General features: G+C 46.5%; 1 protein-coding gene across 1 annotated transcript; it reads right to left on the bottom strand.

Moving 5' to 3' along the window:
• Positions 1 to 1,308: 1,308 nt before the first annotated feature.
• LOC140359121 (MAGUK p55 subfamily member 4-like) lies at positions 1,309 to 26,177 on the bottom strand. Its single transcript, XM_072443989.1, has 19 exons — positions 26,079 to 26,177; positions 18,657 to 18,775; positions 17,684 to 17,761; positions 17,451 to 17,534; positions 15,730 to 15,861; positions 12,098 to 12,179; positions 11,701 to 11,786; positions 11,551 to 11,622; positions 8,746 to 8,942; positions 7,852 to 7,910; positions 7,053 to 7,094; positions 6,956 to 6,976; positions 6,800 to 6,823; positions 5,438 to 5,605; positions 5,215 to 5,295; positions 5,026 to 5,119; positions 2,856 to 2,964; positions 1,676 to 1,810; positions 1,309 to 1,540 (listed from the first exon to the last, which is right to left on the bottom strand). The coding sequence occupies exons 1-19, from the start codon at positions 26,098 to 26,100 to the stop codon at positions 1,355 to 1,357; spliced, it is 1,791 nt and encodes a 596-aa protein (XP_072300090.1). The 5' UTR covers positions 26,101 to 26,177; the 3' UTR covers positions 1,309 to 1,354.
• Positions 26,178 to 27,542: the final 1,365 nt, after the last annotated feature.

The raw sequence follows: 27,542 nt of genomic DNA, 5'->3' as shown, positions 1-27,542 counted from the left end.
AAGCTTCCTGCAGTACTGCTCAGCGGCCTGTAGAGGCCACTAAGAGACACTGTGACTTCAGCCGAGCTTCAGCAGCAGAAGTGAGGGGAAAACGGGCTTATTTGGATATATTTCAGAACAATTTGTATATAGTTGTGACACACGGTAATTTTAGATTTCATTGTTCAATCACTGATTGCCTTGATTTCCCTGACCACACATCACTGCCACAAGATGTACCCTCAGACCTCGCCGTCCACTGATGGTCACCCTTGTGCTTGAACATGGTGTTTGTTATGGACATACAGAAGTCCAATAACAGAACACAGTTCAGGTTCTCACCAATCACTCTTCTCCAGGTGTCACTGGCGTTGCCCACATGAGTTGAAGTCCCACAGAATAGAACATCGGCGACCTCCAGTACCCTTCCCAGGGATTCCAAGAGGGCTGGGTACACTGCCCATAGGCCGACACAACAGTGAGACCTGTACCCTGTCATGTGGCGGCTGAGCTATGGGGCTATTAGCAAGCTCACACCAGCCCGCCACCGCTCATCATGGGCAACACCAGTGAAATGTAGACCTTCATCCAGACCCTGAACTGTGAGTGGCGGTGAGGCTTATATCTAGTCTGTAACGCTCCGGCTAACAAGCTCCGGCTCCTTCTCTACCAGCCAAGTGACATTCCATGTCCCCGGCTCTATAGACCATGTGCATGACTTTGGTCGCCTCTGCGACCTTCTTGCTGTGAGGAGAGTGCTATCCATGCACACACGATATAACTTTAATCAGTCTAAACCGTTCAGATGCCTTTATTTACAGAACATATAGGGCCACATATTATGTTCCTTAACAGAATATATTTGTAATAGAATCATAGATTACATAAATGTTTATAATATACAGATTAATTATTAGAACTACAGTGGCACTTAAATATACAGCTCAAAATCTAAACACTTTGAGCTTTTTGAGTGTGTGAATGAAACCAAACCAAACACAACACAAGCTTTGCCTTTAAACATGGTTAAAAGTAAATCAATATAATACTAAAATAAAGTCTTTCATTCATTGTACGCTCTTGTTCCCTTCTCAAGGTCCTTCTTTGGTCTGTTCACTGCAAAGACTGAACGTCTCCATCTCGGTCTTTCTTTGGTCTTTCTGTGGTCTTCATGTGGTCTTCCTTTGATCTTCCTTTGGTCTTCTTGTGATCTTCCCATGGTCATCCTTTGGTCTTCCTGTAGTCTTCATGTGGTCTTTCTGTGGTCTTCCCGTGGTCTTCCTGTGGGCTGTGGTCTTTCTGTGGTCTTCCTGGGTTATTCCTGTGGTCTTCCTGTGGTTTCCCTGTGGTCTTCCCGTGGTCTTCTCCTGGTCCGTCACAGGTCCTCTCTGGTCCAGCTGACTGGGACCCAGAGCTCTTGGTCTTGGACGTGTTGGACAATGGAGCAGAGCTGGAGGCAGGACTCGTGCAGATTCTCGTTCACTAAAACCGAGTCAAAGTACTGCCTGTACTTCACTTCGATGAGTTTGGACGTCTCCTCCAGCTCCACAAAGTCCTCCTCCTGAAATCACAAAACAGTTTTACAGCGAGAGACATTTAAGAAAGATTAAAACACAGAGGCCGGGAGTTGTGTTACCAGCCAAAATAAAGATATATTTTCCAGCATTTGGCCATTATAACGTCCTGTTGTCTTTACCGTAAACTTCCGGCTGTGTCCGCGTCCGGTCAAAATCTGAGCCTCTCTCCGGGTTTCTCTCAGCTTGTCTGAATCGGGGACTTTGACAAAAATGACGAAAGGTTTCAACGTCTTCGTCCGCAGCGACTGGACGCTCTGCAGAACGAAATGAAAACATCTGCGTGAGTGTTCTGAGAGAGTGCAGAAGGTGCAGAGGAGAGAGTGCAGAAGGTGCAGAGGAGAGAGTCCAGAAGGTGCAGAGGAGAGAGTGCAGAAGGTGCAGAGGAGAGAGCGCAGAAGGTGTAGAGGAAAGAGTGCAGAAGGTGCAGAGGAGAGAGCGCAGAAGGTGCAGAGGAGAGAGTCCAGAAGGTGCAGAGGAGAGAGTGCAGAAGGTGCAGAGGAGAGAGCGCAGAAGGTGTAGAGGAAAGAGTGCAGAAGGTGCAGAGGAGAGATTGCAGAAGGTGCAGAGGAGAGATTGCAGAAGGTGCAGAGGAGAGAGTGCAGAAGGTGCAGAGGAGAGATTGCAGAAGGTGCAGAGGAGAGATTGCAGAAGGTGCAGAGGAGAGATTGCAGAAGGTGCAGAGGAGAGATTGCAGAAGGTGCAGAGGAGAGAGTGCAGAAGGTGCAGAGGAGAGAGTGGAGAAGGTGCAGAGGAGAGATTGCAGAAGGTGCAGAGGAGAGAGTGGAGAAGGTGCAGAGGAGAGATTGCAGAAGGTGTAGAGGAAAGAGTGCAGAAGGTGCAGAGGAGAGATTGCAGAAGGTGCAGAGGAGAGATTGCAGAAGGTGCAGAGGAGAGATTGCAGAAGGTGCAGAGGAGAGATTGCAGAAGGTGCAGAGGAGAGATTGCAGAAGGTGCAGAGGAGAGATTGCAGAAGGTGCAGAGGAGAGAGTGCAGAAGGTGCAGAGGAGAGAGTGCGGAAAGTGCAGAGGAGAGAGTGCAGAAGGTGTAGAGGAAAGAGTGCAGAAGGTGCAGAGGAGAGATTGCAGAAGGTGCAGAGGAGAGAGTGCAGAAGGTGCAGAGGAGAGAGTGCAGAAGGTGCAGAGGAGAGAGTAAGAAGGTGCAGAGGAGAGAGTGCAGAAGGTGCAGAGGAGAGAGCGCAGAAGGTGCAGAGGAGAGAGTGCAGAAGGTGCAGAGGAGAGAGTGCAGAAGGTGCAGAGGAGAGAGTGCAGAAGGTACAGAGGATCAGGTGGATTCACTCACGCTCGGCTCCACGTCGATGACACAGGTTCTTCCCTGTTGAAGAACTTCCTCCATCGCATCGAAGCTGGTGCCATAAAGATGTGCTCCGTACTCTCCGTGCTCCACCAACCTGCACACACCACAAACATAAGAGAAGAGAAGCCTTTATTTCTCCCACAATGGTGAAATTCCATTGTTGCAACACAAAGTAGCTATAGAATTATTAATAATAAAAACAGATAACAGATAAACCCTCTTATACCCTTAATAAAAATAATAACAATAATAACTCTTATTTTCAGCTGTTAAATGGACAGAGAATATTCCACCAGGATGATTGACATTATGTCACAGTATTGCATATGATTATGACAGTATTGCACATGGGTATGACAGTATTGCATATGATTATGACAGTATTGTACATGGGTATGACAGTATTGCATATGATTATGACAGTATTGCACATGGGTATGACAGTATTGCACATGAATATGACAGTATTGCACATGATTATGTCAGTATTGCACATGAATATGACAGTATTGCACATGATTATGACAGTATTGCACATGAATATGATAGTATTGCACATGATTATGTCAGTATTGCACATGAATATGACAGTATTGCACATGAAAACATGAAGTACATAGTGTTATATTTCCATTTATCATTTCATTTTCTTTTCAAATCTGTATTATTTTAGGCGTGTACTTTGTAACTGCTCTGGTGTAGCGTGCGCCGCCCGCTCGTCTACACAAAGGCGTTATATGTATAATATGTCGACAAATGTATCTATTGTGCATGAGTTAAATTACAGATGATTTTATGAATAATAATGCAGTCTATTTACAGGCGCCTGCCGTTGCACTGACACGGCACAGACAATAAAACCACACAATTAGAAACAGTTATTAACCCCAACACAAGTCTAGAATTATCTTTATCTTTGGTCTTGGAGAGGCAAACGTTCTCCTCGTCACATTTTACCAAAGCAGTTAAGGTTAAAACGTGACTTTTTTGCTCTTTGCTGCTGTTGTCTGGCGTTTAGTTTCATCTGTTTATTTCCCGTCTTTTCTCATTTAAAAAAGCATCTCTTGTTTGATTGCGGCGCAGTCGAAGTCCGAGTAACGAGACTTGCCTTTTTGGACTGACTGATTCATATCAGATTCAGCGCGTGACCTGGGCTGCGATCAAGGTCACGAGTGACCTGGGCTGCGATCAAGGTCACGTTTGGGCTGCGATCAAGGTCACGTTTGGGCTGCGATCAAGGTCACGTTTGGGCTGAGATCAAGGTCACGTTGGGGCTGGGATCAAGGTCACGCGTGACCTGGACAGCGATCAAGGTCACGTTTGGGCTGCGATCAAGGTCACGTTTGGGCTGCGATCAATGTCACGTTTGGGCTGCGATCAAGGTCACGTTTGGGCTGCGAACAAGGTCACGCGTGACCTGGGCTGGGTGACCTGGGCTGCGTGACCTGGGCTGCGATCCAGGTCACGTTTGGGCCAAAACAATCTTAACGGGAAGTTTATTGTTGTGCGCTTAATCCCAGACACTTGCATTTGATCTAGAACTGTCAGCGTTTAGTCGTTAGAACGTTTATGTGTAAAATGTTGTTTCTGCATCAGCTCCGGTGCACTCGTCGTCTTGTAGTCGCAGTTTGGGCCGGATCAAGTGGAGCTTCCAGTTTCACACACTTTTAGTCGACCAACAATGACTTAAGTCGACCAACAATGATTTAAGTCGACCAACAATGACTTTAGTCGACCAACAATTACTTTAGTCGACCAACAATGACTTTAGTCGACCAACAATGACTTTAGTCGACCAACAATGACTTTAGTTGACCAACAATGATATTAGTCGACCAACAATGACTTAAGTCGACCAACAATGACTTTAGTCGACCAACAATGACTTTAGTTGACCACCAATAATTTAAGTCAACCAACAATGATTTTATTCGACCAACAATGACTTTAGTTGACCAACAATGAAATTAGTCGACCAACAATGACTTAAGTCGACCAACAATGACTTAAGTCGACCAACAATGACTTTAGTCGACCAACAATGACTTTAGTCGACCAACAATGACTTCAGTTGACCAACAATAATTTTAGTCGACCAACAATGACTTTAGTCGACCGTAGCCCTTATTCAAAGTGGCTGTGGAGCTCTTTGTACCTGTGGTTGGAGAGCATGTGATCGAACTGCTCCCTTGTCACAAAGTGGTACTCTCGTCCTGTTTGCTCGTCTGCTCTCATCGGACGAGTCGTGTCTGAAAACCAAAGAACAACATAAGACACAATCACACCAGCTGGATGTGAAGAGTAAAAACCAAAGCTTGTGGAGGAAAAAAAGAATAAAACATACGTGGAACAGGTCCCTGGAAAATTAACGGGTTTATTCTGATCAGCCTCTTCCTCAGTTCGTTCACGCCCACACCTGACGCACCTGGGCAGAGGAAAAACAGTTTAGTCCATAAATAAATACAAAATGCATCCAACTTTAGATCTAATGTCGGATGAAGGAAGGAATAATGCATCATGAAAGACTAAAGACAGAGGAGAAAAGTTGGGGGGAATTTTTGTCTCACCCACGAGAACGATGAGTCTGTGCGTGTCCTGCAGGGGGCGCTGGTACAGAGTCACTTCCTCGTAGGGCGTGGCCAAAGCACTGTTACCGGGGCAACAGGACGAACACGACTGTCTCCTCCGCCGCAAAGAGCTTCTCCTCCAGTAACGGAAACTTTGAAGAAAACCAGCTGCAAAGAAAAAAGAAACGGAACTTGAAACGGGTTTGAACGTGGACGAAAGCCAGGACTAAAGCCGGACTGAAGAAGGGTCTAAACGTGGAGGAAAGCCAGGACTAAAGCCGGACTGAAGAAGGGTCTAAACGTGGAGGAAAGCCAGGACTAAAGCCGGACTGAAGAAGGGTCTAAATGTGGAGGAAAGCCAGGACTAAAGCCGGACTGAAGAAGGGTCTAAACGTGGAGGAAAGCCAGGACTAAAGCTGGACTGACGAAGGGTCTAAACCTGGACGAAAGCCAGGACTACAGCCGGACTGAAGAAGGGTCTAAGCGTGGATGAAAGACAGGACTAAAGCCGGACTGAAGAAGGGTCTAAATGTGGACGAAAGCCAGGACTAAAGCCGGACTGAAGAAGGGTCTAAACGTGGATGAAAGCCAGGACTAAAGCTGGACTGACGAAGGGTCTAAACGTGGACGAAAGCCAGGACTAAAGCCGGACTGAAGAAGGGTCTAAATGTGGACGAAAGCCAGGACTAAAGCTGGACTGAAGAAGGGTCTAAACCTGGACGAAAGCCAGGACTACAGCCGGACTGAAGAAGGGTCTAAGCGTGGATCAAAGCCAGGACTAAAGCTGGACTGAAGAAGGGTCGAAATGTGGACGAAAGCCAGGACTAAAGCTGGACTGAAGAAGGGTCTAAACGTGGACGAAAGCCAGGACTAAAGCCGGACTGAAGAAGGGTCTAAATGTGGACGAAAGCCAGGACTAAAGCCGGACTGAAGAAGGGTCTAAACCTGGACGAAAGCCAGGACTAAAGCTGGACTGAAGAAGGGTCTAAACCTGGACGAAAGCCAGGACTACAGCCGGACTGAAGAAGGGTCTAAGCGTGGATCAAAGCCAGGACTAAAGCTGGACTGAAGAAGGGTCGAAATGTGGACGAAAGCCAGGACTAAAGCTGGACTGAAGAAGGGTCTAAACGTGGACGAAAGCCAGGACTAAAGCCGGACTGAAGAAGGGTCTAAATGTGGACGAAAGCCAGGACTAAAGCCGGACTGAAGAAGGGTCTAAACCTGGACGAAAGCCAGGACTAAAGCCGGACTGAAGAAGGGTCTAAAAGGACGTATCCAGGACAGTCCTCTGATGTAATACGGACTACATTAGATCTAAACCAGATCTTAACCAGTTCACATTTGGAGAAGTAGAAATCATACCAATGTGCTGCTTGTCCATGTCATCTGGAGGAGTGTAAAAAAAATATTTAATATGTATATTCAGATATACATGATTTCATTTAAAAGTAACCACATTCGTGATTCACACCAGTTTACTAAAGCTAAACGCTAAACTACTGAAACACACTTACCCACCCATTGTTAAATCTTCCAAATCTGAGGAAGCGATAAACAAAATCATTAAAAATGGTGCGAAAATAATACAAACATTTAACATAATGCCTGTCCGTACCTGCTGCAAAGTTTTGGTCATCGATTTGTATTTGGTCGTTCTCTGAAAACATACAAGAAAATACACAATGAGTTTAGGGAGAGAAATTCAAGTTACTGTTTGAAAATGACTAACAAAACGGTCGAACCCTGTAAGATTAACATAATATTACAAACAATAATCTAAGTTCATTCATTAGAGGCCTGTCCGTGCACACAAACACCAGTAGAGGGCAGCAGATACACCGAGGCGTAAAGCAGCTTATAACATGATAAACTAGAGGGAGAAACGTGATCAGCGAAATGATCAGTCTGGTAAAGGTGAATTATTAATTATTCTGCATTATTTGTATTCTCTAATGTATTCTAAACTTGCTCTTGCACCTTTCCTTTGGCATATCAGATTTAGAACTTAAAGTGTTGAAAACCACATCTCCATCTACTGGCATCAGGGGGAATTACCATGAGGAAATAAAAGTCTGGTGATGATTTATTGACTTAAAAACAGCACAGGAGCCCCTCGGATCTGTGTCGAAAACTGGCAAACCTGAACCTGAGTGTTTTTGGGAGGCTCGGCGAAGGAGCGGAGAAGACGGGCTCGTGAACAGGATTTAAGGTTTAATCTCCATAGAAACAAGCCGGTGGCGAGCCCTTACCTGAAAAGTGACACAGTGCTCCTTTATGTACGGTGTAGAAACAATACGTCTAAAAGTCACTCACCGCTGTCGCCCGAACTCACTTTGAGCAGCAGAAATAACAGAAGAAGAAGACGTCAGTGGGAATCAGACACATTTGATGGAACATAAAGCAGGAGGACTCACGTGGTTTGATGCAGGTGTGAGTTTGTAGCGGCTGACACCACCACTGCTCCCGCTGCTTACTGCAAGACAACAAAACAACAACAACGGAATAAACACAAACGTTAAAAGGCCTCGTGGGTACAGTAAACGGTTATTCCATGTGCCTTTTTCACGCTTAAAGGAGAACTAAGGGACATTTTCACCGCACTGAACGTCTTAATAAGTCGCTGTGATGGTTGAATATGTATTTTGGTGGCGTTTGAAGTGCCCGTCGTCGCCCCCTGCTGTCTCGATGCGGAAACATGTTGGCCGGCTTTGACTGAGGACAACTCTCCTGAGAAACCCTGGCTCTTATTTTGATTTTAAAAAATGGAAAACCAAAAACTAAAACAGAAGAAAAATCAAATGGAAAATTTTACATTGGATTTAAAAATTTGCGCCTTTTTACTCCACACTTTTTGACAGCTGTAAAAATACAGTTGCACAGTATGACAGGCTTCTACTCTGACAATGTTCAAAAACAGTTTTGTTTAGCTGTGCTTATGACTGAAAGGATTTTCTTTGCACTCTTCTCTTTTATGTCTTAAATTGTTTGGTGATTTCTGTCATTTCTTTGTGATTTTAATGCATTTTTCCTGCTGTGTGAAGCACTTTGAATTGCCTTGTGTATGAAATGTGCTCTACAAATAAACTTACCTTGCCTTGCCAATGGTATATCTCAGTATATCTTGCATTTATTCCATTACAGGTGCTTTTATTGTTACAAAAAATACAGGGACAAAATGCATTCTCAAGCCTCATTCACACACGAAGATAAGCAGGACTCCAACCCTCCGACACGATCGTCACGTAAAAATAACTAGATATTTAATCAGCAAAAACATAAGATTCAGTATCAAAATAAATAGCTGGTACCTCTTTAGGTTGCTGGCAGAGGGGATGAGTCCAGCGCAGGACCCAGTGCACGGGAGTCGCCGCGCCTGCCACCACTGTCCGTCCGACTGGTCCACCACCTCCAGAACATCAGTGCGACCGAACCTCACCCCGGCCGCCGGGCACGGGATCGAGCTGTCCTCCAGGGGGCAGTAGTCCACCATCGCTCTCATGTACACCTCACGTATAAAGAGACAAAGAGACTAGGATACAGATACAGAGAGAACGCCCTGAGACTGAGCCAGGGCCCGGACGCTTCTGCTCAAGTGTGCACGTGGTGGTCTCTTGCTACGGCAACACCAACGTGAGCAAACATGTTTATTTTAAGTTAAATTTGAGCCCAACGTTGGAGGAAACCCAAAATTTAACAGGGAATAAACCTGAGCAGAGAAACACTGAGGCAACAGATTTTACCGTAACATTTCGGTGACCATGGCAGGTGCGATATTTGACATGTTTCTCTAAATGCTTGACGAGCCACGGCTACAGATGACAGAACATTTTTAACCGTTTCTGGCGAATTAAAATAATGAAAATATAGTCAATCAAACAACTTGCACGGTTGACAGAAAACTCAAATTGGGGAAGGACCCGCTAACGGACCACCCTCGTCCAGGACCGTCCTGCCTTCAGACGATTGTTTCATCCCTGACCTCATCACCCTCGTCCAGGACCGTCCTGCCTTCAGACGATTGTTTCATCCCTGACCTCATCACCCTCGTCCAGGACCGTCCTGCCTTCAGACGATTGTTTCATCCCTGACCTCATCACCCTCGTCCAGGACCGTCCTGCCTTCAGACGATTGTTTCATCCCTGACCTCATCACCTTCGTCCAGAACCGTCCTGCCTTCAGACGATTGTGTTATTCCTGACCTCATCACCCTTGTCCAGAACCGTCCTGCCTTCAGACGATTGTTTCATCCCTGACCTCATCACCCTCGTCCAGGACCGTCCTGCCTTCAGACGATTGTTTCATCCCTGACCTCATCACCCTCGTCCAGGACCGTCCTGCCTTCAGACGATTGTTTCATCCCTGACCTCATCACCCTCGTCCAGGACTGTCCTGCCTTCAGACGATTGTTTCATCCCTGACTTCATCACCCTCGTCCAGGACCGTCCTGCCTTCAGACGATTGTGTTATCCCTGACCTCATCACCCTTGTCCAGGACCGTCCTGCCTTCAGACGATTGTTTCATCCCTGACCTCATCATCCTCGTCCAGGACCGTCCTGCCTTCAGACGATTTTTTCATCCCTGACCTCATCATCCTCGTCCAGGACCGTCCTGCCTTCAGACGATTGTGTTATCCCTGACCTCATCACCCTCGTCCATGACCGTCCTGCCTTCAGACGATTGTTTTATCCCTGACCTCATCACCCTTGTCCAGGACCGTCCTGCCTTCAGACGATTGTTTCATCCCTGACCTCATCACCCTCGTCCAGGACCGTCCTGCCTTCAGACGATTGTTTCATCCCTGACCTCATCACCCTCGTCCAGGACCGTCCTGCCTTCAGACGATTGTTTCATCCCTGACCTCATCACCCTCGTCCAGGACCGTCCTGCCTTCAGACGATTGTTTCATCCCTGACCTCATCACCTTCGTCCAGAACCGTCCTGCCTTCAGACGATTGTGTTATTCCTGACCTCATCACCCTTGTCCAGAACCGTCCTGCCTTCAGACGATTGTTTCATCCCTGACCTCATCACCCTCGTCCAGGACCGTCCTGCCTTCAGACGATTGTTTCATCCCTGACCTCATTACCCTCGTCCAGGACCGTCCTGCCTTCAGACGATTGTTTCATCCCTGACCTCATCACCCTCGTCCAGGACTGTCCTGCCTTCAGACGATTGTTTCATCCCTGACCTCATCACCCTCGTCCAGGACCGTCCTGCCTTCAGACGATTGTGTTATCCCTGACCTCATCACCCTTGTCCAGGACCGTCCTGCCTTCAGACAATTGTTTCATCCCTGACCTCATCATCCTCGTCCAGGACCGTCCTGCCTTCAGACGATTTTTTCATCCCTGACCTCATCATCCTCGTCCAGGACCGTCCTGCCTTCAGACGATTGTGTTATCCCTGACCTCATCACCCTCGTCCATGACCGTCCTGCCTTCAGACGATTGTTTTATCCCAGACCTCATCACCCTTGTCCAGGACCGTCCTGCCTTCAGACGATTGTTTCATCCCTGACCTCATCACCCTCGTCCAGGACCGTCCTGCCTTCAGACGATTGTTTCATCCCTGACCTCATCACCCTCGTCCAGGACCGTCCTGCCTTCAGACGATTGTTTCATCCCTGACCTCATCACCCTCGTCCAGGACCGTCCTGCCTTCAGACGATTGTTTCATCCCTGACCTCATCACCCTCGTCCAGAACCGTCCTGCCTTCAGACGATTGTGTTATCCCTGACCTCATCACCCTTGTCCAGGACCGTCCTGCCTTCAGACGATTGTTTCATCCCTGACCTCATCATCCTCGTCCAGGACCGTCCTGCCTTCAGACGATTGTCTTATCCCTGACCTCATCACCCTCGTCCATGACCGTCCTGCCTTCAGACGATTGTTTTATCCCTGACCTCATCACCCTCGTCCAGGACCGTCCTGCCTTCAGACGATTGTTTCATCCCTGACCTCATCACCCTCGTCCAGGACCGTCCTGCCTTCAGACGATTGTTTCATCCCTGACCTCATCACCCTCGTCCAGGACCGTCCTGCCTTCAGACCTGCCATGGTCACTTGAAGGCCAAGCGAAGGAAAGTACAGTAAAAAAAAAAGTCACCCTTACAGGCTTTTGGCTGCTGCAGGATTGACTTGGGTTTGGGATGACTTTGAACAAAATTGTGCCTTGTGACTCAACCTGAAACAGAAAAAACTATCATTGCAATTCGTTTTAAAATTCAGCCAAACTGTATTTATTGATTTAGATGATTATTACCAGTATTTGTATGACTTGTTCTGGCTCTAAATCTGCCACTGGGTTTCCATTCACCTCCAGCAGAAGATCACCAGTATGAAGGAGACCTGATACAAAGACAAAGCACTCACGGACAAGACATGAACAGTAGCTTAAATCCATAATAAAACGTTTAGGACGCTTAGGACGAGTTCTTCACGTGATTCATGGACTAAACTAGGACAAAATGAGGACTAGACCAGTACTAAATCACAAGTCAAATGCAATATGCTCATGTTCAAAAGGTTTCATGCATATCTATACTTTTATATACGATGTGTTCTTTAACAAATGGCATTTCAAACAGTATGAATCTGAATACTTCATGTTCCTGGTGTCTTCAGGGTGCTTGTATTCATAAAACGTGCATTCTTCTCACCGCTGCGATCGGCCAGTCCTCCGTGAATGACTCGGGCGATGTAGATCCGTCCAGTTTTTTCATCACGTTTTATTGTTGCGCCCTGTTAAAGAAGAACAAACGTTAAAAGGGGGGAAAAAAAACTTTTTTTGTAAGCCAAAATAGCTCTAGGTTTTCCTTTTTGGTTTTGGGAAACTATGTTTCTTACCTGCAGTGTCAAAATGATTACATTTCTGTAAAAGAACATGACTAAAGAAGTGTTGTACTTTATTTATGATTTATCAAGAAACAATTTATGCATTAGATACATAGTAAAATAAGTCAGCATTCCTACTCAGTGGCCTATGTATTACTAAAACACATTGAAAAACATGAATAAATTCTGGCCCCAAAATTGTATTGCATCTGTGAAAGTATTTCTGTGAGTATTTATAGTAAAGTCTAAACAGCTGGATCCAAACTGTGCAGCACGATGTCATATTACATAGCAAGACTTTTGTGTTTCTATTTATATAACCCTTCATTGCTTTGTTATCTCTTTCTTCTCCTCCATTTTTTTAAACTTTTCTTTATTCATTCACAGATGTTTATTAAAAAATGAATTGAATATTTAATGTGATTTCTTACAAATTAAAAAATGCATTTGATAAACTAGGAATGAGCAATAGTGCTACACAGAGTGATCAGAACGCACAACAACGACTGTCTACTGTTAGCTTAGCGACAAATGCTAACTACTTCTTTTTCTTCTTTTTGCCCGTCAAGCAGCTGGTGTTACAGTCATATTGATCACTAGAGGGCGCTCTGGACACCGAGCCGTTGTTCAGCCTCACTTGTTCGTTACTCCTTCCCCCAAACGTCACGGACTTCCTGGGGTCTCGTCTTGATGGTTTGTACGCATCGGGGCAAAAGTGCAACGACGCCGACGACGTTGAACAAGAACTAGACGAGGAAGATGTAGACAGTGGACGCGGATGCGGCGTTGGAGCTTTGCGAACAGTTTTAGACGACGTCGCCGAAACTCTCCTCGGAGGTTGAGGAGGCGGAGTCCGGTGTGTTTGTTTTGGGCGACTTTGCGGCGACGAAGTCTGGCTTCTGCTGGCGACAATCAGCCCTTGAAGTTTATCTACAACTTCGACCAATAAATTGAGCGCTTGGGCGTTCTCTTCGACGCTGTCCGTCATCAGCTCGGTTGCGGCGGCCATTTTGTGCCCGAGATGGTGGACGTCCTCGTTGCTGAAAGCGCCGGCCACGTCTTGCACGACAGATCGTAGCTCGTCTATGCTACGTTGCTTGCGTAACGCGGGCCGCTGTTGGTTGATCTGCTTCGTTTGGGCGTGCGAGAAGTTGCAGTAGAGATGCTGACACTCTTCGCGGCGTCTCGAGAAGGAGCCGGATGGTGTGGGACGAGCGCCGCCCCCTTGTGGAGGAGTGGAGCGGCGCGTGGCCGGGCTGCAGGGGAGAGACTTGGATGTTGAGCTCGGCGTGGGGATCGTCAGATACTGAGGTCCATATGCGCTCGTCTTTTTGAAGGGCGCGGGAGAGCTGGGGAGGCTCACGCTGCAGACCGGGGCCGGAGGAGGCGGAAACGCATATTCATCGGCGCTGTCGCTCCGTTTGCGTCGCTCTGATTCGGAAGCACAAGAACAGAGGATTGAAACGAGAAAATGAAACACTCATTTTTGACACTTGGAGCTGATGAAATGAGAAATCAAGAGGTGGTTGTGGGTTTAGATCTTGGTGAAGGTGTTGGAACTGATTGTCAAAAATAAATGTGATGAAGGATAAAGGACAATAAGCGAAAATGACACTGTATGATGATTCAACAACAGAGTAAAAGCTTTGCCCTCTTGCCTTTAAACAGGGACTCGGTTGGTCATTCGATTCCATCTTCAACGCATGAATGCTTTTGTTGTGTCTTTGGGTAACACACTTTTGCCACCACATAGACTGGGCAGCTCTGACCACTGCAGCAGCTTAGCACCGGCAAGTGCAGCCATGAAATTGAATGTAACATATGGATAATGCAACAAATCTAACTCGAGTGTAAAAAAAAGTATGTTGCTACCCTGGGTTTTACGTGATTAAAATTAGGACAGTTTTCACGACGAGTCAAAAAGCAAATGTAATATGTGTTTTCAACTATTGCTACGTTCGTGTGGTGAGAAATCGAGGTTGTGTCAGTCTTTCTCGCACAAATCTGTTGCTCTCATGATATGGACGACTGACAGTGAACCTCTACATTTAGTCAAGTTTAGTCCCAAGATCTCAAACGTTTGGGCGAAATTGACCGTCCGTCTCTACACATCAGGCGACGTCAGGCGTGGAAGACGGGCAGACGTTTTGACGTTTGCGTCCACTTTCTCCACATGAAGGTGAGAAGAATGAAACCGTGACAGAGGAAACAATGCGGAATGTTAGTGAGATGCTTATGACGATGATTCTCGACGCACGGCTGATCGAAATGCATGACACGGCGGTTTGAGATGACGTCACTTCCTCTCTCTTACCGCGGTAGGGGGCGGGGCTAAAGACGGTGGGAGCTGATTGGTTGAGCCCCGTCTTCCACGCCTGCGGGCAAACGCAGCAGCTTCCTGTGGACTGGTACCGGGGCAGGAAAGGCTCGGCCGCGTCGCCGCGGTGAAACGGGAGGAGTCGAGCTACGCTTTCGGGCGCGGCGAGCTGCTCCCCTGACCACGCCCGCCTTTTCTCCAGCTCACGATGCAAACTTCCCCACTGATGTTAGACAAACGGTCAGAAGTGTTAGGAGTATGTCGAGTCAGAGTAACAGATCCCTGACCCCTCGCTCACTACACGGTCCTGCTCTGTTTAGCAGACGAGGCAGTGCACTCAATCACGGAGCGATTCCGACTCTCAGCCCACCACTTTCTCCTCACCGCGGGTCACGTGACGCCGCGAAAAAATGACTTCTATAATAAAAATCTGTCGCGCATATTTATGGACTAATTAATTAAACATTAAACATCAAACGGACTGGATTACGCGTCTTTTCGAGTGTGATGGCTTAAGCTAAGGTTAGCGGCTAAGGCTAGCAACTTTACAGCAAACTGTTTATTTAATAGTGATTTGTTCATATTCTCAGGTCAACAGTGAGTTTAAACAGCTCTTCCCTGACATCTTCTTCTTCTTGATTCATTGGTGTTTTATGGCGGTTGGTATCCAAGTGTTACATTACCACCAGACTTTATTCTTTAGACTTTAGACTTAATTCTTTAGACTTTATTCTTTAGACTTTATTCTTATGACTTATTCTTCACCCTGACATCCCCCTGACATCCCCCTGACATCCCCCTGACATCACCCTGACATCACACTGATATGCACTAATTACAACCGCTAAATTGCAATAGTTCGTTTGATTGTCCCATGACAGTCCCATATTGTATCTGTCCTTGGATGTACTGCATGAACGTTAACATTTGCATGGATTGATCACGGTTGATTCAGTTCAATTTTGTATTTATAAAAACAAACAAATCGTCTCAGTACCGTTCATCGCAATTAAAAAACAACAACATTTATTCCAAAGTCTGAACTGCTCTCTGACATGTTGAGAACCTTCCATGTCATTTCAAACCTTGGATGAACAGCCTTCCGCAGACGTCGGCTGTAATGGAGGGAGGAAGGCTCACCAGGGGTTGGTTGTTCTTGACGAGACACACGACGCGCACGGCCTCCTCGTCGTCGGGCAGGTCGTCGGGCAGCGGCTCCAGAACGGGGCCGAAATCCTGCTGAGCCACGGTGTCATGGGACCAGAGCAGGGCCTGGGGGAAACACAGAACGTCTGCAGTTTGAACTTGAGCCCGGAGAACAGGTCAGAACCGTACGGGAACCCGGAGTCACGCCTCAATGAGAGAGGAAAGAAATGTCACGGTCCGAGGAGGAAACGAGCTCAATATGAGACGAGGGAATAAAATGTCCTTTGAAGCTGTTACGAGCTTCAGCTACATTGGAATTTGTGCCGATGGTTATTAAGGCGAGACACTACAGGCCACACCCATTTTCCCCTCTTTTTTGTTTGTTTTTTGCAACACAATTGTCCAATCTGCCCCTAAAGATGTTTAATTATTGCATTGAAGCCACTTGTATCCATAGATTTCACTGGGACATTGTAACTTCAAAGGCGGATCACTTAAAAAGCATTTCTCCCATGGGAACATAAAGATCAGCCCTTGAAGTAGCTCCTGCACACACCAAACTTTACAATAATGGACTTGTTGGTATCTAATTCGAAGCCTGATTAATGAAAGTTTTAAGTAGAAAAAATGTGGCAAAATAGAGATCCAAAATCCCCTTTGTACGCTTTTGTACAGTATCCAATAGGTCAACAAAATTAATGAAGGGTTAGGGTTTTTTCAGATTTAAATGTCTAAAATATCGTATTTTCCGGAGTTTAAGTCGCACCAGCCAAAAAAATGCCTAATAGAGAAGAAAACATACACAAGTTGCACTGGAGTATGAAATGCAGTTGCAAGTGTGAAAATAACAAATAATATCACATATGAGTCGCTCCGGAGTAAAAGAATAAGTATATAAGTATAAATATAAGTTTAAGTCGCATCCCGGCCAAAACTATGAAAAAAGGTGCGACTTATAGTCCGGAAAATGCGGTATGTGCAATTTTTCTAAACGAAAACATTGTAATAATGTTTCTCTTAAAGTTAAGTGAGTAAACAACAGGAGAAGTTTCAAAAGGATTTCTTCCAGATCAGATTTGTCACATAATAAGTTGTGAACATCTCCTCCTGTGAGTATGTAGTGGCCCTTAGTGTCAAGGGTCAAGGGTCGTGACTTGTTTAACTGTCAGACTACAGATTCGTCCAGCTGGTTTACGGTTAATTTCTCTGCAATTACTGGGCCCATCCACGTGAAACAAACACTGGCACAAAGCATAACGTCTTCTCCGTCAGTGTAAATAAGCTTCCTCATCATTAGCTTACTCACAGCAGTAGCTGGAGAGGGTTAGAAATCATGCATGTTTGAGTAATCCTGAATTCTCCTGCAACTGAAGCTCGAGTGCTCAGAAAATGTCCCGAAACTGATTTTGTTTTAAGTAAATTAACATCTGCTGCTTGCGAGAGTGACATGCTTTGATGAAAAGACTCATGATTTCTGCGGTTTTCTTAACATACGTTGGAGTTTACGATGAACAAAACGTTTCATAATGATCCCTGTGTGTTATAGTTCATTACAGAGCACTGGGGGGAAAGCAGCATATGTCTCTTTTAAATCCAGAGTAATGTAAAGCGTGTGGAACCAATCCCTTGCAAATGATAATTACAACATTTGCGTATCGGTTTGGATCCGTCTGAAGAGCGAGACGAGCGGCCAGGCGTTTGCAATGAGTCCAGACCTTCACGTGGGGAGAGCAGAGGATCCGGAACAGCTCTCGGGCCTCGGCGGACGGGCGCTGGACCTTGGACATCTCGCACATTATCTGCGAGAGAGAGATGAGCACAGCGCGTAAGGTTCAGGTATAAGGTCGGCTGCCAATTTCTTTGACAACTCTGTGGTGACGGCGGTAGAACTAGCAAAAGGGACACCAAAAACGCAGCTAAGATATAAGCGTGAATGCAATGTACGCACGTCATTTGAGAGTCCGGCGGAGAACGGCAGCAGCGGGCCGGGCCTCAGTCTTTGGAACTGCTGCAGACTCTCGTAAATCTGTTCAAAAAGGAAAGGGAATAAAAGCACACTCAGAGGGACATTTGGGCTTTTATCTGGCCATTGGCAAGAAGACTTTGAAAACGTGTTTAGTCACAGAATACTGAATACCTAGCCACATTAAAATGTGTCCCGTATTCTGTCTCTTGGTCCAATCAGAGTACTGTATTCGGGATACTTTGAATGCTTAAGTTTTACATTTGTTGGGCTGTTTGTGAAGCATTTATTTATCACTGAGAAGAAGGAATAATCGCACACGAGTTGCTGTTTCTCACCAGCTTTTTACAGCAGCTGTGCGAATCACTCCTTTTCATAAGTGGGAGGGACGTGTCCGCCCCTTTAACGACTAGGTGCGACGCCCATGCTTTGGATGGAAATGAGATGTGCGCCGTTAGCAGGCTATTGTTTGTTAGCGTTACCTGGAAGGGCTCAGGGATGTGTAAAAAGCACTTCTAAACTCATCGCGGTGACTATTTAGGATGATGGACATGTATAAGGTAAGTGAGCGCTGCATGTGGAGCTTTGCAGAGTTTAACATGGACTAAGCCTGATTTTCACAGTAAAAAAATCAGGTACAGCCCGTTTAAAACATTGTCCAGATAACTGCCTTTGAAACGTTTTCTACCACTGCTGACCATATTAAAAATAATACATCTTATGCTTTATTGAGGGAGTATATCATTGAACTATAAACATACAGAGATCATACTTGTACATTTCGTTCACCGTAAACAGCACTAAAACAGCTCACTAATAGACACAGATCCATTGACTTCCTGCTCAAAAACTGCTAAACAGATAAGCCCCGCTTCTTCACAGTGGCGTTCCGTTGCAGCGTTGAGTTTCCGTATCGTGCGTTTTAGTATTCCTGACGTTCTTAGTCGTTTGGTTTTACCTTAAGCAGAGCGCTGAGCCACGGCGCGCTCAGCAACTCCCGCAGAATCTGGGCCCCGCCGTTGCCGCTGACGACCAGACCCACATCCTGCACCACATCGGAGAGCACCTCGCCCACACCTGACCACGGACGGGGAGAGCAGCAGCAACACGTGCAAAAGACAAGAGAGGAAAAGCCATGACGAGGATCTATACGAGATCAATAACGACTGACGAGGCTCTGAGGTCAATAACGTCTGACGAGGATCTATACGAGGTCAATATCGTCCGACGAGGGTCTATACGAGGTCAATATCGTCTGACGAGGCTCTATACAAGGTCAATATCGTCTGACGAGGCTCTATACAAGGTCAATATTGTCCGACGAGGATCTATACGAGGTCAATATCGTCTGACGAGGCTCTATACGAGGTCAATAACGTCTGACGAGGATCTATACAAGGTCAATATCGTCCGACGAGGCTCTATACGAGGTCAATATCGTCTGAGGAGGCTCTATACGAGGTCAATAACGTCTGACGAGGATCTATGAGGTCAAGAACGTCTGACGAGGATGTATACGAGGTCAATAACGTCTGACGAGGATCTATGAGGTCAATAATGTCTGACGAGGATCTATACGAGGTCAATATCGTCTGACGAGGCTCTATACGAGGTCAATAACGTCTGACGAGGATCTATACAAGGTCAATATCGTCCGACGAGGCTCTATACGAGGTCAATATCGTCTGACGAGGCTCTATACGAGGTCAATAACGTCTGACGAGGTTCTATGAGGTCAATAACGACTGACGAGGATCTATGAGGTCAAGAACGTCTGACGAGGATGTATACGAGGTCAATAACGTCTGACGAGGATCTATGAGGTCAATAATGTCTGACGAGGATCTATACGAGGTCAATAACGTCTGACGAGGATCTATGAGGTCAATAACGTCTGACGAGGATCTATGAGGTCAATAATGACTGACGAGGATGTATACGAGGTCAATAACGTCTGACGAGGCTCTATGAGGTCAATAACGTCTGACGAGGATCTATGAGGTCAATAACGTCTGAAGAGGATCTATGAGGTCAATAACGTCTGACGAGGCTCTATGAGGTCAATAACGTCTGACGAGGATCTATGAGGTCAATAATGTCTGACGAGGATCTATGAGGTCAATAACGTCTGGCGAGGATCTATACGAGATCAATAACGACTGACGAGGATCTATGAGGTCAATAACGTCTGACGAGGATCTATACGAGGTCAATAACATCTGATGAGGATCTATGAGGTCAATAACGTCTGACGAGTATCTATACGAGGTCAATAACGTCTGACGAGGCTCTATGAGGTCAATAACGTCTGAAGAGGATCTATGAGGTCAATAACGTCTGGCGAGGATCTATGAGGTCAATAACGTCTGACGAGGATCTATGAGGTCAATAACGTCTGACGAGGCTCTATGAGGTCAATAACGTCTGACGAGGATCTATGAGGTCAATAATGTCTGACGAGGATCTATGAGGTCAATAACGTCTGGCGAGGATCTATACGAGATCAATAACGACTGACGAGGATCTATGAGGTCAATAACGTCTGACGAGGCTCTATGAGGTCAATAACGTCTGACGAGGATCTATGAGGTCAATAACGTCTGAAGAGGATCTATGAGGTCAATAACATCTGACGAGGCTCTATGAGGTCAATAACGTCTGACGAGGATCTATGAGGTCAATAACGTCTGACGAGGATCTATGAGGTCAATAACGTCTGACGAGGCTCTATGAGGTCAATAACGTCTGACGAGGATCTATGAGGTCAATAATGTCTGACGAGGATCTATGAGGTCAATAACGTCTGGCGAGGATCTATACGAGATCAATAACGACTGACGAGGATCTATGAGGTCAATAACGTCTGACGAGGATCTATACGAGGTCAATAACATCTGATGAGGATCTATGAGGTCAATAACGTCTGACGAGTATCTATACGAGGTCAATAACGTCTGACGAGGCTCTATGAGGTCAATAACGTCTGAAGAGGATCTATGAGGTCAATAACGTCTGGCGAGGATCTATGAGGTCAATAACGTCTGACGAGGATCTATACGAGGTCAATAACGTCTGACGAGGATCTATGAGGTCAATAACGTCTGACGAGGCTCTATGAGGTCAATAACGTCTGAAGAGGATCTATGAGGTCAATAACGTCTGGCGAGGATCTATGAGGTCAATAACGTCTGACGAGGATCTATACGAGGTCAATAACGTCTGACGAGGATCTATGAGGTCAATAACGTCTGACGAGGCTCTATGAGGTCAATAACGTCTGACGAGGCTCTATGAGGTCAATATCGTCCGACGAGGGTCTATACGAGGTCAATATCGTCTGACGAGGCTCTATACGAGGTCAATATCGTCTGACGAGGCTCTATACAAGGTCAATATCGTCTGACGAGGCTCTATACGAGGTCAATATCGTCTGACGAGGCTCTATACGAGGTCAATAACGTCTGACGAGGATCTATACAAGGTCAATATCGTCCGACGAGGCTCTATACGAGGTCAATATCGTCTGACGAGGCTCTATACGAGGTCAATAACGTCTGACGAGGATCTATGAGGTCAATAACGTCTGACGAGGCTCTGAGGTCAATAACGTCTGACGAGGATCTATGAGGTCAATATCGTCCGACGAGGGTCTATACGAGGTCAATATCGTCTGACGAGGCTCTATACGAGGTCAATATCGTCTGACGAGGCTCTATACAAGGTCAATATTGTCTGACGAGGCTCTATACGAGGTCAATAACGTCTGACGAGGATCTATACAAGGTCAATATCGTCCGACGAGGCTCTATACGAGGTCAATAACGTCTGACGAGGATCTATGAGGTCAATAACGTCTGACGAGGATCTATGAGGTCAATAACGTCTGACGAGGATCCATGAGGTCAATAACGTCTGACGAGGATCTATGAGGTCAATAACGTCTGACGAGGATCTATGAGGTCAATAACGTCTGACGAGGATCTATACGAGATCAATAACGTCTGACGATGATCTATGAGGTCAATAACGACTGACGAGGATCTATTAGGTCAATGACGTCTGACGAGGATGTATACGAGGTCAATAACGTCTGACGAGGATCTATGAGGTCAATGACGTCTGACGAGGATCTATGAGGTCAATAACGACTGACGAGGATCTATGAGGTCAATAACGACTGACGAGGATCTATGAGGTCAATAACGTCTGACGAGGATGTATACGAGGTCAATATCGTCTGACGAGGATCTATGAGGTCAATAACGACTGACGAGGATCTATGAGGTCAATAACGTCTGACGAGGCTCTATGAGGTCAATATCGTCTGACGAGGCTCTATAAGAGGTCAATAATGTCTGACGAGGATCTATGAGGTCAGTAACGTCTGACGAGGCTCTATACGAGGTCAATAACGTCTGACGAGGATCTATACGAGGTCAATAACGTCTGACGAGGATCTATGAGGTCAATAACGTCTGACGAGGATCTATGAGGTCAATAACGTCTGACGAGGATCTATGAGGTCAATAACGTCTGACGAGGCTCTATACGAGGTCAATAACGTCTGACGAGGATCTATGAGGTCAATAACGTCTGACGAGGCCCTATACGAGGTCAATAACGTCTGACGAGGCTCTATGAGGTCAATAACGTCTGACGAGGCTCTATGAGGTCAAAAACGACTGACGAGGATCTATGAGGTCAATAACGTCTGACGAGGATCTATGAGGTCAATAACGTCTGACGAGGCTCTATACGAGGTCAATAACGTCTGACGAGGCTCTATACGAGGTCAATAACGTCTGACGAGGCTTTATGAGGTCAATAACGTCTGACGAGGCTCTATGAGGTCAAAAACGACTGACGAGGATCTATGAGATCAATAACGTCTGACGAGGATCTATGAGGTCAATAACGTCTGACGAGGCTCTATACGAGGTCAATAACGTCTGACGAGGCTCTATACGAGGTCAATAACGTCTGACGAGGCTCTATGAGGTCAATAACGTCTGACGAGGCTCTATGAGGTCAAAAACGACTGACGAGGATCTATGAGGTCAATAACGTCTGACGAGGATCTATGAGGTCAATAACGTCTGACGAGGCTCTATACGAGGTCAATAACGTCTGACGAGGCTCTATACGAGGTCAATAACGTCTGACGAGGCTCTATACTAGGTCAATAACGTCTGACGAGGCTCTATACGAGGTCAATAACGTCTGACGAGGCTCTATGAGGTCAATAACGTCTGACGAGGCTCTATGAGGTCAATAACGTCTGACAAGCATCTATGAGGTCAAAAACGACTGACGAGGATCTATGAGGTCAATAACGTCTGACGAGGCTCTATACGAGGTCTATAACGTCTGACGAGGATCTATACGAGGTCTATAACGTCTGACGAGGATCTATACGAGGTCTATAACGTCTGACGAGGATCTATGAGGTCAATAACGTTTGTGTCCGGGAGAACGGGAGCGCGTGGTGCCATTTGAAACCCCGTAATCTGGGGAAAGCGCAGGCAGATGTGTGAGGTGGAGAGCCTGGATTAAGACGTGAACTTTGACCCACAGACTCTAATCCCGTTGAATTAGTCCTCACGCATGGTTACACATAAATTAAAGACGCCGTGATAGAGCGTTTTTTTGTTTTGACTCGTTCTGATCTTAATGGGCACGTGACAGATTCTCCTATTTTTCTAATGATCACTTAGTTTAATGGTAAATAAGCACAGTTTTACTCCCGTCAAGTTGCAGTTTGTGAACGTTTTTAAGATGACAAGAAGGAGAGCTGAATCCCTCTGTGATGTCATCAACGTGCGACGTGCCAGACACACTTTTACACCGATGCACTTTTCAGACCATTTAAACCGTCGTTCGACATAATAAAGGTGTTTTATGTTATTATTGTGTGTCAAATAATAACTGTTGTGGCATTTATATTGTTGCTAGGTAACTGTTGTGGAATTACCTCTAACTGTGTCATATCTGTGCGCACGTCCAACCAAGAACTATAAACTTTACAAAAATGGTCAAACTGGGGACAAACGGGAAGTCAAATCTGAAATATAATTGTGTTAAATATGTTTTAGTGATGGTGGTGAGTTGGATCCGCTGGCGGAGGAGGAAGCCGGACAGACTTGGCAGACCCAAGCGCATTGTGAGGGTCTGTTGGGAACGTCTAGTGGAGCCCTCTGTCAGTAGGGTATTCAACTCGCACCTCCGGGAGAGCTTCTCCCATGTCCCGGGGGAGGTTGGGGACATTGAGTCCGAGTGTACCATGTTCTCCGCCTCCATTGTTGATGCGGCTGCTCGGAGTTGTGGTCGCAAGGTCTCCGGTGCCTGTCGTGGCGGCAACCCCCGAACCCGGTGGTGGACACCGGAAGTAAGGGGTGCCGTCAGACTGAAGAAGGAGGCCTATCAGGCCACTCTGGCTTGTAGGTCTCCGGAGGTCATCGACGGGTATCGGCAGGCCAAGCGAGCCGCGGCTCGTGCTGTCGCAGAGGCAAAAACCCGGGCCTGGGAGGAGTTCGGGGAGGCCATGGAGGAGGACTATCGGTCGGCACCAAAGAAATTCTGGCAAACCGTCCGGCGCCTCAGGAGGGGGAAGCAGTGTCTCACCAACACCGTTTACGGTGCGGGTGGAGGCCTGCTGACCTCAACTGGGGATGTCGTCGGACGGTGGAAGGAATACTTTGAGGATCTCCTTAATCCCTCAGTCACGTCTTCCGAAGAGAAAGTGGAGACCGGGGACTCGGTGGCTGGCTCATCCATCACCCAAGCTGAAGTCACTGAGGTTGTTCGCAAACTCCTCGTGGCAGGGCTCCGGGGGTGGATGAGATCCGCCCTGAGTACCTAAAGTATCTGGATGTTGTAGGACTGTCTTGGTTGACACGTCTCTGCAACATCGCGTGGCGTTCGGGGACCGTGCCTCTGGACTGGCAGACCGGGGTGGTGGTCCCTCTGTTCAAGAAGGGGGACCGGAGGGTGTGTTCCAACTACAGAGGGATCACACTCCTCAGCCTCCCGGGTAAGGTCTATTCCAAGGTACTGGAGAGGAGAATCCGACCGAGAGTCGAACCTGGGATTCAGGAGGAGCAGAGTGGTTTTCGTCCCGGTCGTGGAACACTGGACCAGCTCTATACCCTCCATCGGGTGCTCGAGGGCTCATGGGAGTTTGCCCAACCAGTCCACATGTGCTTTGTGGATCTGGAGAAGGCTTTCGACCGTGTCCCTCGGGGTGTCCTTTGGGGGGTGCTCCGGGAGTACGGGGTCCGGGGCCCTTTGCTCAGGGCTGTCCGGTCCCTGTATGACCGGAGCAGGAGCTGTGTTCGCATTGCCGGCAGTAAGTCAGACCTGTTCCCAGTGCATGTTGGACTCCGCCAGGGCTGCCCTTTGTCACCGGTTCTGTTCATAATTTTTATGGACAGAATTTCTAGGCGCAGTCAGGGGTCGGAGGGTGTCCGGTTTGGGGACCACAGGATCTCATCTCTGCTGTTTGCAGACGATGTTGTCCTGATGGCTCCATCAAACCCGGACCTGCAACATGCACTGGGACGGTTTGCAGCCGAGTGTGAAGCGGCTGGGATGAGAATCAGCACCTCCAAATCCGAGGCCATGGTTCTCGACCGGAAAAAGGTGGCTTGCCCTCTCCAGGTGGGTGGGGTGTCCTTGCCCCAAGTGGAGGAGTTCAAGTATCTCGGGGTCTTGTTCACGAGTGAGGGAAGGATGGAGCGTGAGATCGACAGGCGGATCGGTGCAGCGGCTGCAGTGATGCAGTCGCTGCATCGGACCGTTGTGGTAAAGGGGGAGCTGAGCCGAAAGGCAAAGCTCTCTATTTACCGGTCGGTCTACGTTCCTACCCTCACCTATGGTCATGAGCTTTGGGTAGTGACCGAAAGAACAAGATCGCGGATACAAGCGGTCGAAATGAGTTTCCTCCGCCGTGTGGCTGGGCGCTCCCTTAGAGATAAGGTGAGGAGCTCGGCCACACGGGGGGAGCTCGGAGTAGAGCCGCTGCTCCTCCACGTCGAGAGGAGCCAGCTGAGGTGGCTCGGGCATCTGTTTCGGATGCCTCCTGGGCGCCTCCCTCGGGAGGTGTTTCAGGCATGTCCCACCGGGAAGAGGCCCCGGGGAAGACCCAGGACACGCTGGAGGGACTATGTCTCTCGGCTGGGGAGAAGGAAGTCTGGGAGTCCCTGCTCAGACTGCTGCCCCCGCGACCCGGCCCCGGATAAAGCGGCAGAAGATGGATGGATGGATGGATGTTTTAGTGACATGTGTAGTTCAACTTTGCGTATGGACTTTAAAGAATTTATATTGCGCTTCGTTAAAACAATAAAAGCCTAATTGTTGAGGTCAAAAGTTGCGTCTTTCTTACCTTCCTCCATTGTTTGTTTCATGGCATCGCGGGACAAGGAGAGACTTTCAGGACGCAGCCACTTTACAAGTCAAACCAGGAGAAGCACAGAAAGAGAAAGAGAGGCGTGGTCAAGACGCGATTGGCTGAAAACTCGCCCTGACGAAGAGCCGGAACAGGCCATGAGCAGTTGCCCGGTAACGCACGTGTTTTGGGACCGCCTAATGATGAATACATATCGGAATGAGATTAATAACACAATGCAAATGACTTTTTAGCATAAACATCCCCCTTGACGCAGATATGAAACTCCTTGGTGTACTTTTGGCAGCTAAGAAAACAAAAATGAATAAACCGGCGCTCAACTTTGCAATTATGGACATATTTAGCAATGTTTGGTAAAAAAAAATATTTAAAAAAACGTGACAAATGTGGCATGGCTGAGTCTTTTTTTTTTTTTCTCCTCTAAGATAAGAATAATAAAAATAATAAAAATACAAATTTACATGCACGTTTATTCAGTTAATGAATTGATTTAGACACTTCAATCAGTGCAATGTCATAATCTGAGTTGGCAAATGCGTTGGGAAAGTATAGGATCCAGTGTTTAAACCAAAGGCACAATCCAATATACAGCGTTTGTGAAATGACTCGCCACATTCACACTCAAATAATGCAATGCAATAACGTCGGTTTGTAATTAACCAATCTGAGTTATTGAAATGGAAATGTCTGATGTTAAGTAACTGCTTTCCTCAACGCACAGACTAACAAATGAAAGGTACTTGTTTATCCGCCTTTCTACTACCATTTAGTTGATTTACTTCCTGGTTTTCTTCCTTTAGATGTCAGCAGTCTACTAATATCAATTCAACTTGTACATTTTAGAATTTTGTCTTTAAATTGTGTTTTCATTTAGTTTGTGACTTTCTACATGAAACTGCATAAACTTCACATAAAAACAAATCCGTCCAGTTCGAGATGAGGCAGAGGGAAACCAATTAGAGGTTTGTGTTTTGTCTGTCTTTTAGTAACTCTTTTAGTGCTAATTCCACGTGGAGTTTATACGATACTATGAATTACCCTCTGTACAGGAGGATATACAGTTTGCAATTGTTCTCCCGCAAAACCTGGAGCAAAGACACTTTTCTAATACAGGGAGAATTCAGTAAAGACAAACTCATCTTTTAAAATTTTTTTGGGACCTTTTGGGTGACAGTTTCTAAAATGTTTGGTTTCTTACCTAAAGGAATATTTAAAAATTGACAAGAACTAAAACAATTGGAAAATCTTCAATAGATGCAAGCGAGTAGATTTAAGTGTCATTAAACGTCACATATGTTACCATTAAAATAGACAAGGTTTATACTTTCTCTGCATGTTCATTCTGACGGCAAGAAATGATCATTCGAAACAATCGGGATTTCAATTATGGGTCAAATAATTGTGATTCTAAATATTTTTTGCCATAATCGAGCAGCCCTA

The sequence above is a fragment of the Eucyclogobius newberryi genome, unplaced genomic scaffold (assembly GCF_026437365.1).
Source record: "Eucyclogobius newberryi isolate DKJ021-1_F unplaced genomic scaffold, fEucNew1.0.hap1 SCAF_14, whole genome shotgun sequence".
NCBI lineage: Eukaryota > Metazoa > Chordata > Actinopteri > Gobiiformes > Gobiidae > Eucyclogobius > Eucyclogobius newberryi.
The sequence above is the reverse complement of the archived record's forward strand: the minus strand, read 5'-3'. Positions and strand labels throughout refer to the sequence as shown.